At 36.4% G+C, this 13,144-nt stretch overlaps 1 protein-coding gene across 2 annotated transcripts in view; it reads left to right on the top strand.

Moving 5' to 3' along the window:
* The window catches only part of ARX (aristaless related homeobox), a 68,619-nt gene extending 57,064 nt beyond the window's left edge, over positions 1-11,555 (top strand). For both annotated transcript variants that reach the window (XM_066599860.1, XM_066599859.1), the window contains 4 exons: positions 754-1,534; positions 4,364-4,409; positions 6,938-7,266; positions 10,356-11,555. In XM_066599860.1, the coding sequence (XP_066455957.1) occupies positions 882-1,534; positions 4,364-4,409; positions 6,938-7,266; positions 10,356-10,596 (1,269 nt within the window). In that variant the 5' untranslated portion in view covers positions 754-881 and the 3' untranslated portion in view covers positions 10,597-11,555. The remainder of the gene's footprint in view (positions 1-753; positions 1,535-4,363; positions 4,410-6,937; positions 7,267-10,355) is intronic.
* Positions 11,556-13,144: the final 1,589 nt, after the last annotated feature.

The raw sequence follows: 13,144 nt of genomic DNA, 5'->3' as shown, positions 1-13,144 counted from the left end.
TTATATATATGTTCATATATATATATATTTCTTATTTAATTAGATAGATTTATTTTAAATACAACTATAACATACACGTTACTGCATTTTATTGAAGCATACTTTAATATATTATTTATACATTTATAAGCATATTGCATGCAGCATAATTTACATTTACTGCAACACTGTAGTTATTGTCCAACATATTGTATAGATATTTTTCTTACTTTATTTCTGAAAAGTTGCACTTCTGGTCATGCCTCGTTGATACAAAAGTTCCAATCTGTCACATTATTTCCCTTTGGCACCTCTACATCTACAGAGTTGTGAGCCGCTATCTCCTATTCTCAGTAACGTGCCCAAGTAACTGTATCCCTTCAGTTGTGGCTTTATTAAACATATGGAGGGTTGGAGGTGAAATCTACTTGTACATGTGTTGAAATTCCTTGTTGACAGTAATTAGAGCGTTTCCAGAGGCATCCAATTACCAGAATGTGTGATGTTAACTGCACCATTCAATCTAGTGCACAGGAGAATGGCTCTACTATAGTGGGTGTGTGGTACTAAATTGTTATCTTTACAGCAGAGGAGTTAGAGATAGCTGAGGGGATCATCTCACAGTACTTCATGGTCACTTTAAAACTGTATTCTATGCTCCTTCTTGTGTATTTATTGTATAATATACAGATATGTTCCATCATGAATGGATGATACAATATGAATGATGTAATCACATTTCTACATCTTCTGTCTTTTTCTACTGCCATGAAGGTTCTCCAAAGAACAACTCCACTTTTGAGGCTGAACTGCATCTACCTCCAAAACTGAGAAGGCTCTATGGTCCTGTTGGGGCAGCTGGGAGGCTGCATATTCAGTCTCTACCTGATGCCAGGTCAGCAATGCCCAGGTCGGATAAACCTGATCGGCTACTACTACTTGGCGGTGCGGGAGAAAGTAGCTGGGAGAACCATAGTCTGAAGATCAGCCAGGCCCCACAGGTCAGCATCAGCCGCAGTAAGTCTTATAGAGAGAATAGCGCCCCCCTGCTGCGAGAAGACCAGAGTAGCCCTGATAGTCTGCAGCAGTCACTCCAGACCGGTGCCTCTTTGCAGGACAGACTGGGAGTAATATCCCAAAACCCAACGGAGGAGGAAGAGGATGATGAGGAGGATGAGGAAGATGAAGAAGATGATGATGAAGAGGATGAAACAGATAAGCAGCTCAATAGTAATAACACCAGCAGCAATCCTAACAGAGGACTCCTGAAGGAGCAGCACCCGCAATTCCAACAGCAGCAGCAACAACAGCAGCAGCAGCAAGCAGGATGTGGACCTGATGGAGACATGTCTCCTAAGGAGGAACTTTTACTTCATACTTCAGATGCTGATGGCAAAGATGGTGAGGACAGTGTGTGCCTGTCAGCTGGTAGTGACTCAGAGGAGGGCATGCTAAAGAGGAAACAAAGGAGATATAGAACCACCTTCACCAGCTACCAGCTAGAAGAACTAGAGAGGGCTTTCCAGAAGACCCACTACCCGGATGTCTTCACGAGGTATATTCATAAGAGTTTATTAGCTAGCTGGGGAAGGGAGGGGGTTGAGTGAGCGGTGGTGCAATTATATGGTCTATATGAAGTATAAGAAAATCTGTGCCACTCTACCCTAGTTGCGAGAATCAGTCCAGGTTCCACTGAAAATTCCAATTTGTGTGATTTTATAGGAAATGTCCTGCAATAAATTAACTAATATTAATTTTTAGTTTATTTTTATATTATTGATTTATTCCCAGCCTGCTTTTAAATGACATTTACTTGTCTGCAATTCCTATTTTTATTATCAGACTCACATACAGCCCAATAATGTTTGTAATTCCCAGAGCAGAGTGATGTTACTATCACTACTGCCCAATGTATTTATAACCCTCATGTCAGCGATGCCACAGATTAGTTACATTGTGTGCAGATAGTAAGCGTGGTCTGCAGGCGCTTCTCACATCCAGATCAGTATACAGAGACATCCCAAGACATCTGATCATTGTCATTTATTCTAGCAACTCTAGAACTGAGGCAATACATAATGACAATGCACAGAACAAATAACTAGATATACAGACGCATGCAGACACGTATGTACACTGAAAAACAAAATCCATTTCTTTTTTTTCAATAAGTGCTTGGAATATAATTATTTAATAATTATAAATAGTAAAAATAATTGATATATATTTATATAAATATATATATATATATATATATGCACACAATTTTTTTTCAAAGCTATATATTTCTATGAATACATTTTATTGGATAAATTATTTAATTTCATTCAAAAGCATGAGTTCCATAAAGCTCCAGGAACATCATTTAATTAATTAATTAGGTAATTATTTATAAATTGCAAAATTAAACAATTAAAAGAAATGAGGCCAAATTAAAACGATGAACACGATTAGAAGAATAATTTTGGATTTTTTCGTTCACATTGATGTGATGTAAATGCAATATAGTTTCATTCAATTGTCTATTTGCAATGTAATATTTTGGTTAAAGGACTAAATAGATAAATAAATGAAAGCTAAATAGATCGATAGATGTACACATATTTTTAGTATTAGTAAAATTAATAGAAGTAAGACTAGTATCATTGTTTTATAGTGCACATTTATCATTTGTAGAATTAATAGCAGCAAAACTAGTGTCGTTGTTCCATAGTGCAAATCTTAAAGTTCATAAGTAATTTAAAATCATTTAAAAGCACAAATTCTACAAAGCTCCAGATGAAAAAATATGAGATAAGTTAAACAGATACTTATTTTGTAATAAAAAGAACATAAGAACGAATTAAACGACTCTACGTGTATAAAAGAACAACTGTGTTAAGAAAATAAGAACAATAAAATAAATGAATACACACGTGAAAGAATATTGGGTTTTTTTTTTCTTTTTATTGACATTGATGTAATATAAATGCAATATAGTTTGGTTCAACAGTGTAATTACATTGCTATATTTCGTGAAGAACCAGCATAACTATATATATATATATATATATATATATATATATATATATATATATATATACACACACACACACAGTATTAGTATCATTGTTTTACAGCGCCCATCTTAAGGTTTAGAAGTAATTTTCTTTAATTCAAAAGCATTAACTCTACAAACCGAGAATTAAAAAAAGCCATCAGATAATTATTTATGAATATTTACATTTAAAGCAGAAAATAATAATAACAAATTAAAATAACCGACTTGCATAAAAGAATAATTGTCCTTAAAAATTAATACTAACCAATTAAATGAATTAATGTTTTTTTTTTTCAATTTACACTGATGCAACATAAAGCCAATATATTTAATTGCAATTGTCAACATGCATTCCAATACTTTCGTTGAAAAACTAATAACACATAGAAAATCACGCTGACACATGTATATATATATATATATATATGATTTCTATTTTAAAATAGGTTATACTGTTTTTACTTTTAGTATTAGTAGACGTTACACTAGAATCATAGCTCCTCTATAGTGCACATCTTGAAATTGATAGGTTATTTAGTGTCATTCAAGAACATAGGTTCTACAAACCTTCAGATAAAACAAATATGAAGTAAGTAAAAGAGATACTTTTCGATGAATATTACACTACAGAATATTAACAAATCAAAAGAATCTCTGTAGAATATTTAAAAAAATAATTGTATGGGTTATTTTTTAACTTACTTTGATGTGATATTAATGCAACATAGTTTAATTAAACTGTCTATTTGTCTATTTTGGTTGAAGAACAAATATGTGTGTATATATATATATATATATATATATATATATATATATATATATATGTGTGTGTGTGTATATATATATATATATATATATATATATATATATATATATTATATGTGTGTATTATTTGCAGCTATGTTATATTGTTTTTATTGCCAATATTAGTAGTAGTGACACTTCTGATTGCTTTGTAGTGTACATCTTACAGTTCAAAAGTAATTTGGCATAAATCAAAAGCAAAAATTCTACTAACCGCCTAATAAAACAAACGTCGGGGAAGTTAAGCAGAGACCTATTTATGAATATTAAAATTAAAAAACAAACAAAAAAAACCAAACGAATATACACATATAAAAGAAGAATTCTTTTTTATACCACCAATTTAATTCAACTGTTAATACGCATTGTAATATTTTGTTTGAAGAATATATCTTATTTGTAGTTACATTATATTGTTCTCAGTTTTAGTAAAATTAATAGCAGTATGATTGTTTTATAGACTACTTATATAAAGCTGTCTAATATGTATTCTGTAATATGTTCTGATATTCTATCTTGTTCACTTTTTTGTTCATAAAGAGAAGAGCTAGCCATGCGTCTGGACTTGACTGAAGCCAGAGTACAGGTGAGCTCTGATGTGATGTGTGCCTCTCTACGAGCAATATATAACCCTATCTATCTATCTATGTATCTATCTATCTATCTATCTATCTATCCTATCTCCAGCTCGTCCTGCACAAATGTATGTCCTTTGAAGCCTATTTATAGAAGCCCCAATGTCACTGCTGCCTGCAATCACCGACTAAATGCTACACTGAAAACAAATCAATCTCCCCTGAGTCCAGGAATTAATTAATCAAACAACGTGCAATTATTACATTCCACCTCTGATAAGTGTGAAGGCCACTGGGGAGGAAGCCCCGGCAGAACACTATACTGCCCATACAAGATACTTGGGGTAGGTGGAGGAGGGCAGGTGGCATGAGTAGTGCCAGCCCATGGGTGAATGAATAAGTTGGTAGCTTTGAATAGAGTCCTGGTTGTTATAGACAACTGTGCTGGGCTCCAGGCAGGTATTTGGCTGTGATGAAGCCTCCAATCGGGCTCCATAAAAGCATACTTAGTGCTAGAGCAAACAGGGCTATTTCATGGCAGAGGGCTGTTTGATTTGCCCAAGGAGCTGGCTAATGCTATTTGAATTGCCATTTTTGTGATAGCATTGATCTAATGGCTGCCCTGGGAGTGAGTGCAATGCTATTAGAGGTGTTTGCTCTCCATATCCTGAGCCAGGGCTCATAACCACAGAGATGATAAACATTGGGATGCCCTGATTGCCAACACTAAGCAGATGTCTCCGAGCAAATCACTTTACTGGTACAATCAGGCACTGATAAAGCATCATAAATTCCATATGGCTCATTTAATACACAACAGCTTCTAGCATTAGGTGGGGGGTGATAGGGCCCCCTCTTTTTGTTGACACATTTCTCCATTGTCAAACAGGGATGTGACAGAAAAGTCAGTATATCTAGCACCAGAGGGAACAGTCGTGGGAAAGTCAACTCAGTTCTAACTAGAGACGATCACAAAATATTATAGGTGTCAATATGTGTAAATAATTAATATAAGCATGCGTATATGTTAAGAATTAAGTGCCAAATATTAGAATATGGAAGATAGACAGATAGATAGATAAGATAGATAGATATAGTAGATATTGTCTGTGTATTATACTTAGCATATATTTATCCAACACAGTATATGTCAAGTACCCAAAGATTTGTTTGTTTAAAACAGCAACATGTAATTTCCAGCTGTATCGAATTATTATAATTTGGACAAGTGATAAAGTAAAATTAAGAAATTAAATTCTAATTAATCTATATTAATGTGTGTGTATATATATATATATATGAAAGAATAATTTCCAATTATACGTAGCAGTCTTCTGCTTTAATATTTTATATTTATTTTAATGCGATCTAATGGGTTAAATTAGTACATGTGTACCACCATAAAATAAGAAGATGAAGGAGATGATGATGTGATATCTCTCTTTCCACGATATTGCAGCGATTTTAGAGCAAATGATTAGAATATTGTCACACTGTATACACACAGACACATAGGCTGATCATTTATGACACATGTTGCGGAGGCGAGTGCACTGTCTAGTATTTATAGAGCGGTAATGAGGATTTTACGAGCAGGTTTAATAGGTGATCACTATCCTGCTACCAGTGCTTCTGTCATATACACGATGCATCACTCTCACTCTGAGGTCACACAGTATTTATCAGTTCTATCACTACTTGTATTCATTCCATATATTCTAATGATCACACAGGGACAGTTGACACTTTAAAGAACAACATGTATAGCTCTATCTATCTATGGATACATATACACTATCATATTGGTCTCTATGCATCGATTGTGGGATTTTATAAATGATTATGTTTCAGGTTTCCAAGGTTCATGTCAGTAAACAGCTGTATGTGTGTATATAATATATATATATATATATATATATATATATATATACGTATATATATGTGTGTGCCTATATATATATGTGTGTGTGTATGTATATATATATATATATATATATAAATTAGTTGTATAAATCTACAAATATCTATCTTATCGTTATAAAATGAATAAACGTGTATGTATGCTAGCTCCTCCTCAGTACAGGGTACTACTATTAGTATACAGTGTAGGCAGCAGCTATCTAATGGCAGCTCGTGTCCGGGCAATCAACTGCAGCACACACCGCTCTTATTAATCAAGCTGCCAGGATTCCTCGCAAGAAACAATTCTAGCCGTCATTATGTGCTACTGTACTGTAATATACTACAGTCGTCATTATGTTCTACCATACTATAATACACTACAGCTGCCGTCCTGCAGGCAACTCACTATAGCACAAATTAATTTGTGAGAATCGTATTATATTTGTGATCAGTTTAAATGAGGTATTCTTCAGTGTAATAGCAAAGTACATTTTACATCAGAACAATATAAGATAGATAGATGTGTAAATCTAATATTTTAGGTAAATTTTTATATATAAATATATCTTGTAAAACTAGAGGTACTAGATGAGCAATCTAGAAGTTTATAATAAAGCTTGCCTTTTCTGCCTCTTAGGTTTGGTTTCAAAACCGAAGAGCCAAATGGAGGAAGAGGGAGAAGGCGGGTACCCAGCCCCATGCCCCAGGCTTGCCCTTTCCAGGCCCTTTATCTGCTAGTCACCCATTGAGCCCGTACCTAGATGCCAGCCCGTTCCCTCCACACCATCCTGCCTTGGACTCTGCCTGGACCGCGGCTGCTGCCGCTGCTGCTGCTGCCTTCCCCAGTCTACCTCCTCCACCCGGCTCCGCAACATTACCTCCCAGCGGTACCCCACTAGGACTCAGCACTTTCCTGGGGGCAGCTGTGTTCCGGCACCCGGCCTTCATCAGCCCCGCATTCGGCAGGTAAATGCAATTCCCTGTAATACTAGTGCTAAATTACAGGATTGTATTAGATGACGCCAGGGATACAGGATGACGTCACTGTATGTAGTTATTTATGACTCAATAAACCATACTCTCTTTCTCAGGCACGCCAGATAGTTTATGTAGGGACATATGATCCCTACATCTGTCAGATGCTTCTTTTTCACAAAGAATCTCATAAGGATAACCTTGTTGCTTCAAAACTATGAATCTATTGCGTAAGGATTGTACATTTCTCCTACATCCCCATAATTAAAACAAAACATGTGACCAGAATATGCTTTGAGTGAAGAACCATTCATGACTTGTTACACTGCCAAATACATGTCCCAGTTATACAGTCAGAAATTGATACATTTTCACAAAACAGTCAAATGATTTTATCTGATCCTTTTACTACCTCAGATTCCACCATTATAGTTACAATGTTCCATTCAAAGTCATAGTTTTATGGCCTACTGCCAACATTATTCTCATATACATGCAGTTTTAATGGAGATCATTCTGAAAGTTATTGGAGATATGCTAAAGTATTTATCATGGGACAGATATTTTATAGGACTTTTGGTCACTAATCCCACTGAATAGCTCTACATTCATCATCTCCCCAGAATACAAACAAGGCAAACTTTAAGTTTAGAGTCCCTGCAGTAGTATAACCAGCAGTTCCTCTGGCCATACTGACCCATGTCTCTACATCGCATACACTTCAGCAGATAAATGAATGTTCTCAGAAAATGGGTTCACATTCCATCCTATGATCCCAATTAGTTGAGTTCACAGCTTTACTAGAGTCATTTCAAAAAGATTACAGAGAAGGAAGCATTGCAATCTGTCTTAGAGCTCATTCCAATATATCTGATCATCAGTTCTTTTTACTTTCCAATATGGCAGTGAAATCATGGAGGGAAACCAATGTCAGATCCGATCCCAGATTCTGGCGCATCAGTTTTGACACTGAATAACTCCACACACTGGACAAAAAATGCATGCAGCATTTTTTCTGTCCAGGTATGGACACTGTAGCAATCTGCATAGAAATCTTATCAGTTGTGTCTAGCACAGGTACAGACCAACTGGCTGGATGTAACCGTCAGCTCCATAGCCACTAGGCCATGGGTCATCTAGTTGGCTTTCTGTGAAAGTTTTCTTTTGTCAGTTTCCAGAGCCCAATATTTGGTGCAGTACAGACAGACAGGCTTATGTATAAATAGAGTCGTTTAACTTTGTCGTGTTGCCCCCTAAAATGGTTATATTTGCAACACATGATTAAGACAAACACAACCAGTTTATACTCAAGTGGAAACCCGTGCTACATTTATTTGTTACAAATTACTGGCATGATATGCAAATGTTAAAATATTGAGAGTGCCACACCCAATTTTTAGAGCTGATACTCCCCAAAGTCATTTTATATGATGGGAAAGACCTGTTATGTTAAATATATATTAAGCATGGTTGCACATAATATTTTTGGATGTCCTTGAGCCTTTTTTCCTGCCATAGACTGACACAGAAGCCCCTCTTCTCACTGGTAACAGTGCAGTGTACGAATCTTCTGCTCTTGTCATTGTTCAGCTCATGGCTCCGCACACTATAGTATCTCTCAGTAGCAGAGCCAAGAGTCTTCAAATATCACAGCAAGGAAGCTGATGATCACAAGCCTGGCTAATGGAGAGTCTATAAATCTCCCTGTGTCTCCTGGGCATGTCACCTGTATTTTGGTGGCTTCTGTGGGGAAAGCAGTAAAACATCTATAAGAAAGTATAATTGCTCTTCTGTCATTTAGCCGGGATGCCAGGTCGCTGATGGGAATTTGACATTCAGCTGAAGGGAAAAAATATATAAGTATTACTTCCAGCTAGAGAAAGGCCACCGGTGTTGAGAGGCAGCTGAGCTTCCAGCATGGAGCCTTAAAGGCACATTGAACCTAAGTTTTTTGATTGACTGTACAAAAATAATAGACACAGGAAATGTTTGGTAGGATGCAAGCCATAGCTTCGTAACATTGATCACATCCTGACCAGCCACTGATTACTATTTAGGTGAAATAACTGGGCCTGTCTGATGACTTATTAGCAATAGTTAGATATGGTTGTAATTAATTAGATCACATGTCAGAATGTAGTACTTAACCCTCTAAAACTGGCCATACAGGCAAAGGCAATATTGTAGGCCTACAAGCATAGATATATGATTTAACAATGTGTAAATATTGCAATTGAAGTTTACAAGGTCAGAATAGTCATTCATTAAAGGTATATCATGCAATTTATTACGGAAAGTTCTGCACATTCTACAAAAACCACCCCATTCAGATATATGGAATGGATTTTTTTCAGAAATTTCTGCAATAGATCTATCATTAGTCTGCTGCAAGGACACCATATATGTTTCAAGAAATGTACAGCCCCTATATAATTCCCCTTTCTTGTAAAATTGTGTATGTATGTAGATATTTTTTTCCTACTATGTGCTACTATGACAATACAATGATTGCAATCCTACCTTGGCATTTTCGGCTACAACTTGGCCACGGTGCATTCACATATATTGCAAGAACACCACTGACCATACAAGAACAGGTTTTGCTGTGGAATCTCTTGTTATAAACCTGGAATTTGTATGATCTAGTTAAAAGAAGTGTGTAAAATGAAATTGCAATATTCTAGGGAGCAGTGAAACAAGGCCCCTTTAGTCCTATATTGTAAGGTAGGGAGAACTTCTAAGACCATTAATACATATATTTGTGAATAATATCACTTCCAGCTTCATCTTTAATAGAGCTTCTTCTAAACAATTCTGTTCAATAATGTGGATGTTTTGTAAGCGAGCATCTAAGGAAATACACATACAAACAATGAGAATTACATATGTTTTGGGGTGTAATTGCGAAAAATAGTGTTCAATACAACTGCTATGTGTATCCTGTTCACTAGACTGCCCCATAGATGTCAGTTGGGAGAAATGGCACGTGCTACATTAAAAGTTGCTGCTGTGGTTGTGCTTACTGTACATTGTGTATTTCTTGCCTGTGTCACTGACCCCACTGTCCCTTTGCTCCACAGGCTCTTCTCTACTATGGCTCCCCTGACTAGTGCTTCCACTGCCGCCGCTCTTCTTAGACAGCCCAGTCCTGCTGTGGACAGCGCAGTGCCATCTGGTGGCTTATCAGACCCGGCCTCAGCTGCAGCGGACAGGCGGGCATCCAGTATAGCAGCCCTCAGGCTTAAAGCTAAAGAGCATGCAGCACAGCTCACACAGCTGAACATCATCCCCGGGAACAGCACAGGGAAAGAGGTCTGCTAAGCCTGGGCCTCCCACTACGTCACCAAGCAAGACCAAAAGGAGGGCAAGGAAAACAGCCGAGGACCAGAGACTATAGGACTATTGTAGAGTGTCATGGAGCGTCCTTGTCTCACAGTAATAATGAGTATACTACATTATGCAGCTCCAGAGCAGTAACCTTGGTACCGTATGACGTCACTGTTGAACCCCTGCTCTCATTGACGTCATAGTATTGCTGTAGTTAAGCAACAGAATAAAAAAAAAAAATACAAGCCAGTTTTATTTCTTGTCCTTTTCACAATGCATTTTTGATTTCTAGGACATTCCCTGACTTTTGATCTCTACCACATTATTAACCCTGCCTCTGTCAGGATCACCTCTACTGAGGCAGAGCTATTCATTTATGCAGGACTTTCCATTGATACGTAACTCCATTTAGCTGAACAATCTAGTCAGTGCACTTACAAGAGATGTATAACTGTATTATTTTCTTTAGCGTACACCAACCAAGGTTCTTTTTTTTTTGTTTTTCTACCAAACCAAAGGGAAATGAACTGTCAGATTTATGGACTGTTGAAGTCACTAAACTGTGATTACTGATTCTGTACATATTAACATTGTTATAAAAAAATAAGGAAAAAGAGCTTTGTATATTTGAAATGTTATAAAAGAATTGCACTCAGTGTAGTGTTGTAAGTTTGTCAAACTGTAGAATTCTATGTGTGTTGTAGATATCACACGGTTCCTAGCACAAATATTTATGTAAAAACCCTTTATTTAACTTATTAACTGTAGAGCTTTCCAAACCTTTAAATCAATGCTACCGTACCTGTGTAATGTTGTCTTATTGTCATCATTTTCCAGGCTTTCCATTGGGAAAGTGCACCACTCAGAATAAAACAAAACAAAAAAATAACTATATGTTTAACTAAACCCGAAGCCTTTTCAGTGCATATACCTTTAACTATGGATGTGAATGATGAAGCGTGACTGTAGAAGTGTCACTTATCATGTATAGGATATTATTGACTTCGCTTAATATGTATTTTATGACATTAAAGGGGCTGTCTCATAATTTACTCTTATGACACACCAATCAGTTGGGCTTCCAGACTCAAAGACAAATGTGTCCTAATTGTAACTCTTGTTACAGTGGAGAGATGATCATAATGCCCACAAATGCATGCACAGACTTCTCCATTGAAATAAGGGACTGGAACTGAGCCAGGGCCAGCTATGGAAGCAACACCAATCTTACTGTCATGATTGATTTATCATAAAAGGAGCAACATTGGATAATTTATTGTTCAGACAAAGCTATCCAATCGTCCACATGATTGAACTGGTAGTCATCATCATTTGGAATAATACTGCTAATAATATAACCTATTGTATGATATTATTTTATCATTAGAATACCATTACTACATTATTGCTTCAGTCTGTTTTTATTAGGGTTCATGTCATATAATTTAAAGGCTATGTAAACCTTTGTGCATGGAAAATCAATACACACATATCTTATTAAGTCACTGCAGAAAATATGATGTACGTAATCTCATTTTGCATTCAGTTTTCCTTCTCATGCATTTAGTAAACATCATACTTGGTTTACAGGCTCGCCTACAATCACGTTTCTGACTCAGGTGTTCCCAGCTCTGAGTAGCTGGTCTCTCTCATGAATGCACACAAGTTCAGACCCCCTTCCCCTTTTAGAGGCTGTGTAGCATAACCACACCCACTCAATACTACACAGCTATTTCATGCTCTCGCTGTGAAGCTGCTGATCTGTTGCACATCACTGTTGATAAGAGCAGTAAATTCACCAATAGTAGCTTTCTCTGCTCTGCTCTTTGTCCTCCTAATCTTCTTCACCATTCACGGACACTGTCATACAGCCCTCTGTAATAGCTCAGTGGAAACGGGGAAGCACCCCAGGGGAGGAGCTTTCAGTTTACACCGACTGAAAGAGTTTGCTAAGTTTTCAGCCTTACAGTCTGCAGTGCCTTGGGAAACAATGCAAGCATAGAAATCAAACAATACGAAATTTTAATGAAAAACAATTGCAAAAAGTCTTCAATTTCAAAAACACATTAATTAAAAAAAAGAGTGCGAAAGTATTCATAGCCTTTAAGTTCTAACATATTTGACAATATCTTTGATTTTCTTCTACATATAGTGCAGTTTTTGTGTGCCTCTATCCATTGTTAGGATAGGTAGACTTTTAGTCTTTTTTGGCAGTGATGGGGTACTAACCTTTCAGAAAACCTTTAGACACCCATGTAATACAAAAGTATTGTGTTTGAATTCAAGTGTCTTGATATAGACATAATTCTACTGTGTGGACTACAGTTTATTTTACTTATTTATACAGCACTTATATATTATGCAGTGATGTATAGAGATTATTATCACTTACATCAGTCATTGTCTCCATTGGGGCTCACAATATAAATGCCAAATTACCCTATAAGTATGTTTTTTTTAGAAACACAAACACAGGGAGAACACACAAAGTCTTCAGATGTTACCTTTGGTCAGACTTAAACCCAGAACCGCAGCACTGCAA

Source organism: Eleutherodactylus coqui, chromosome 4 (genome assembly GCF_035609145.1).
Source record: "Eleutherodactylus coqui strain aEleCoq1 chromosome 4, aEleCoq1.hap1, whole genome shotgun sequence".
Taxonomy (NCBI): Eukaryota; Metazoa; Chordata; class Amphibia; order Anura; family Eleutherodactylidae; genus Eleutherodactylus; species Eleutherodactylus coqui.
The sequence above is the reverse complement of the archived record's forward strand: the minus strand, read 5'-3'. Positions and strand labels throughout refer to the sequence as shown.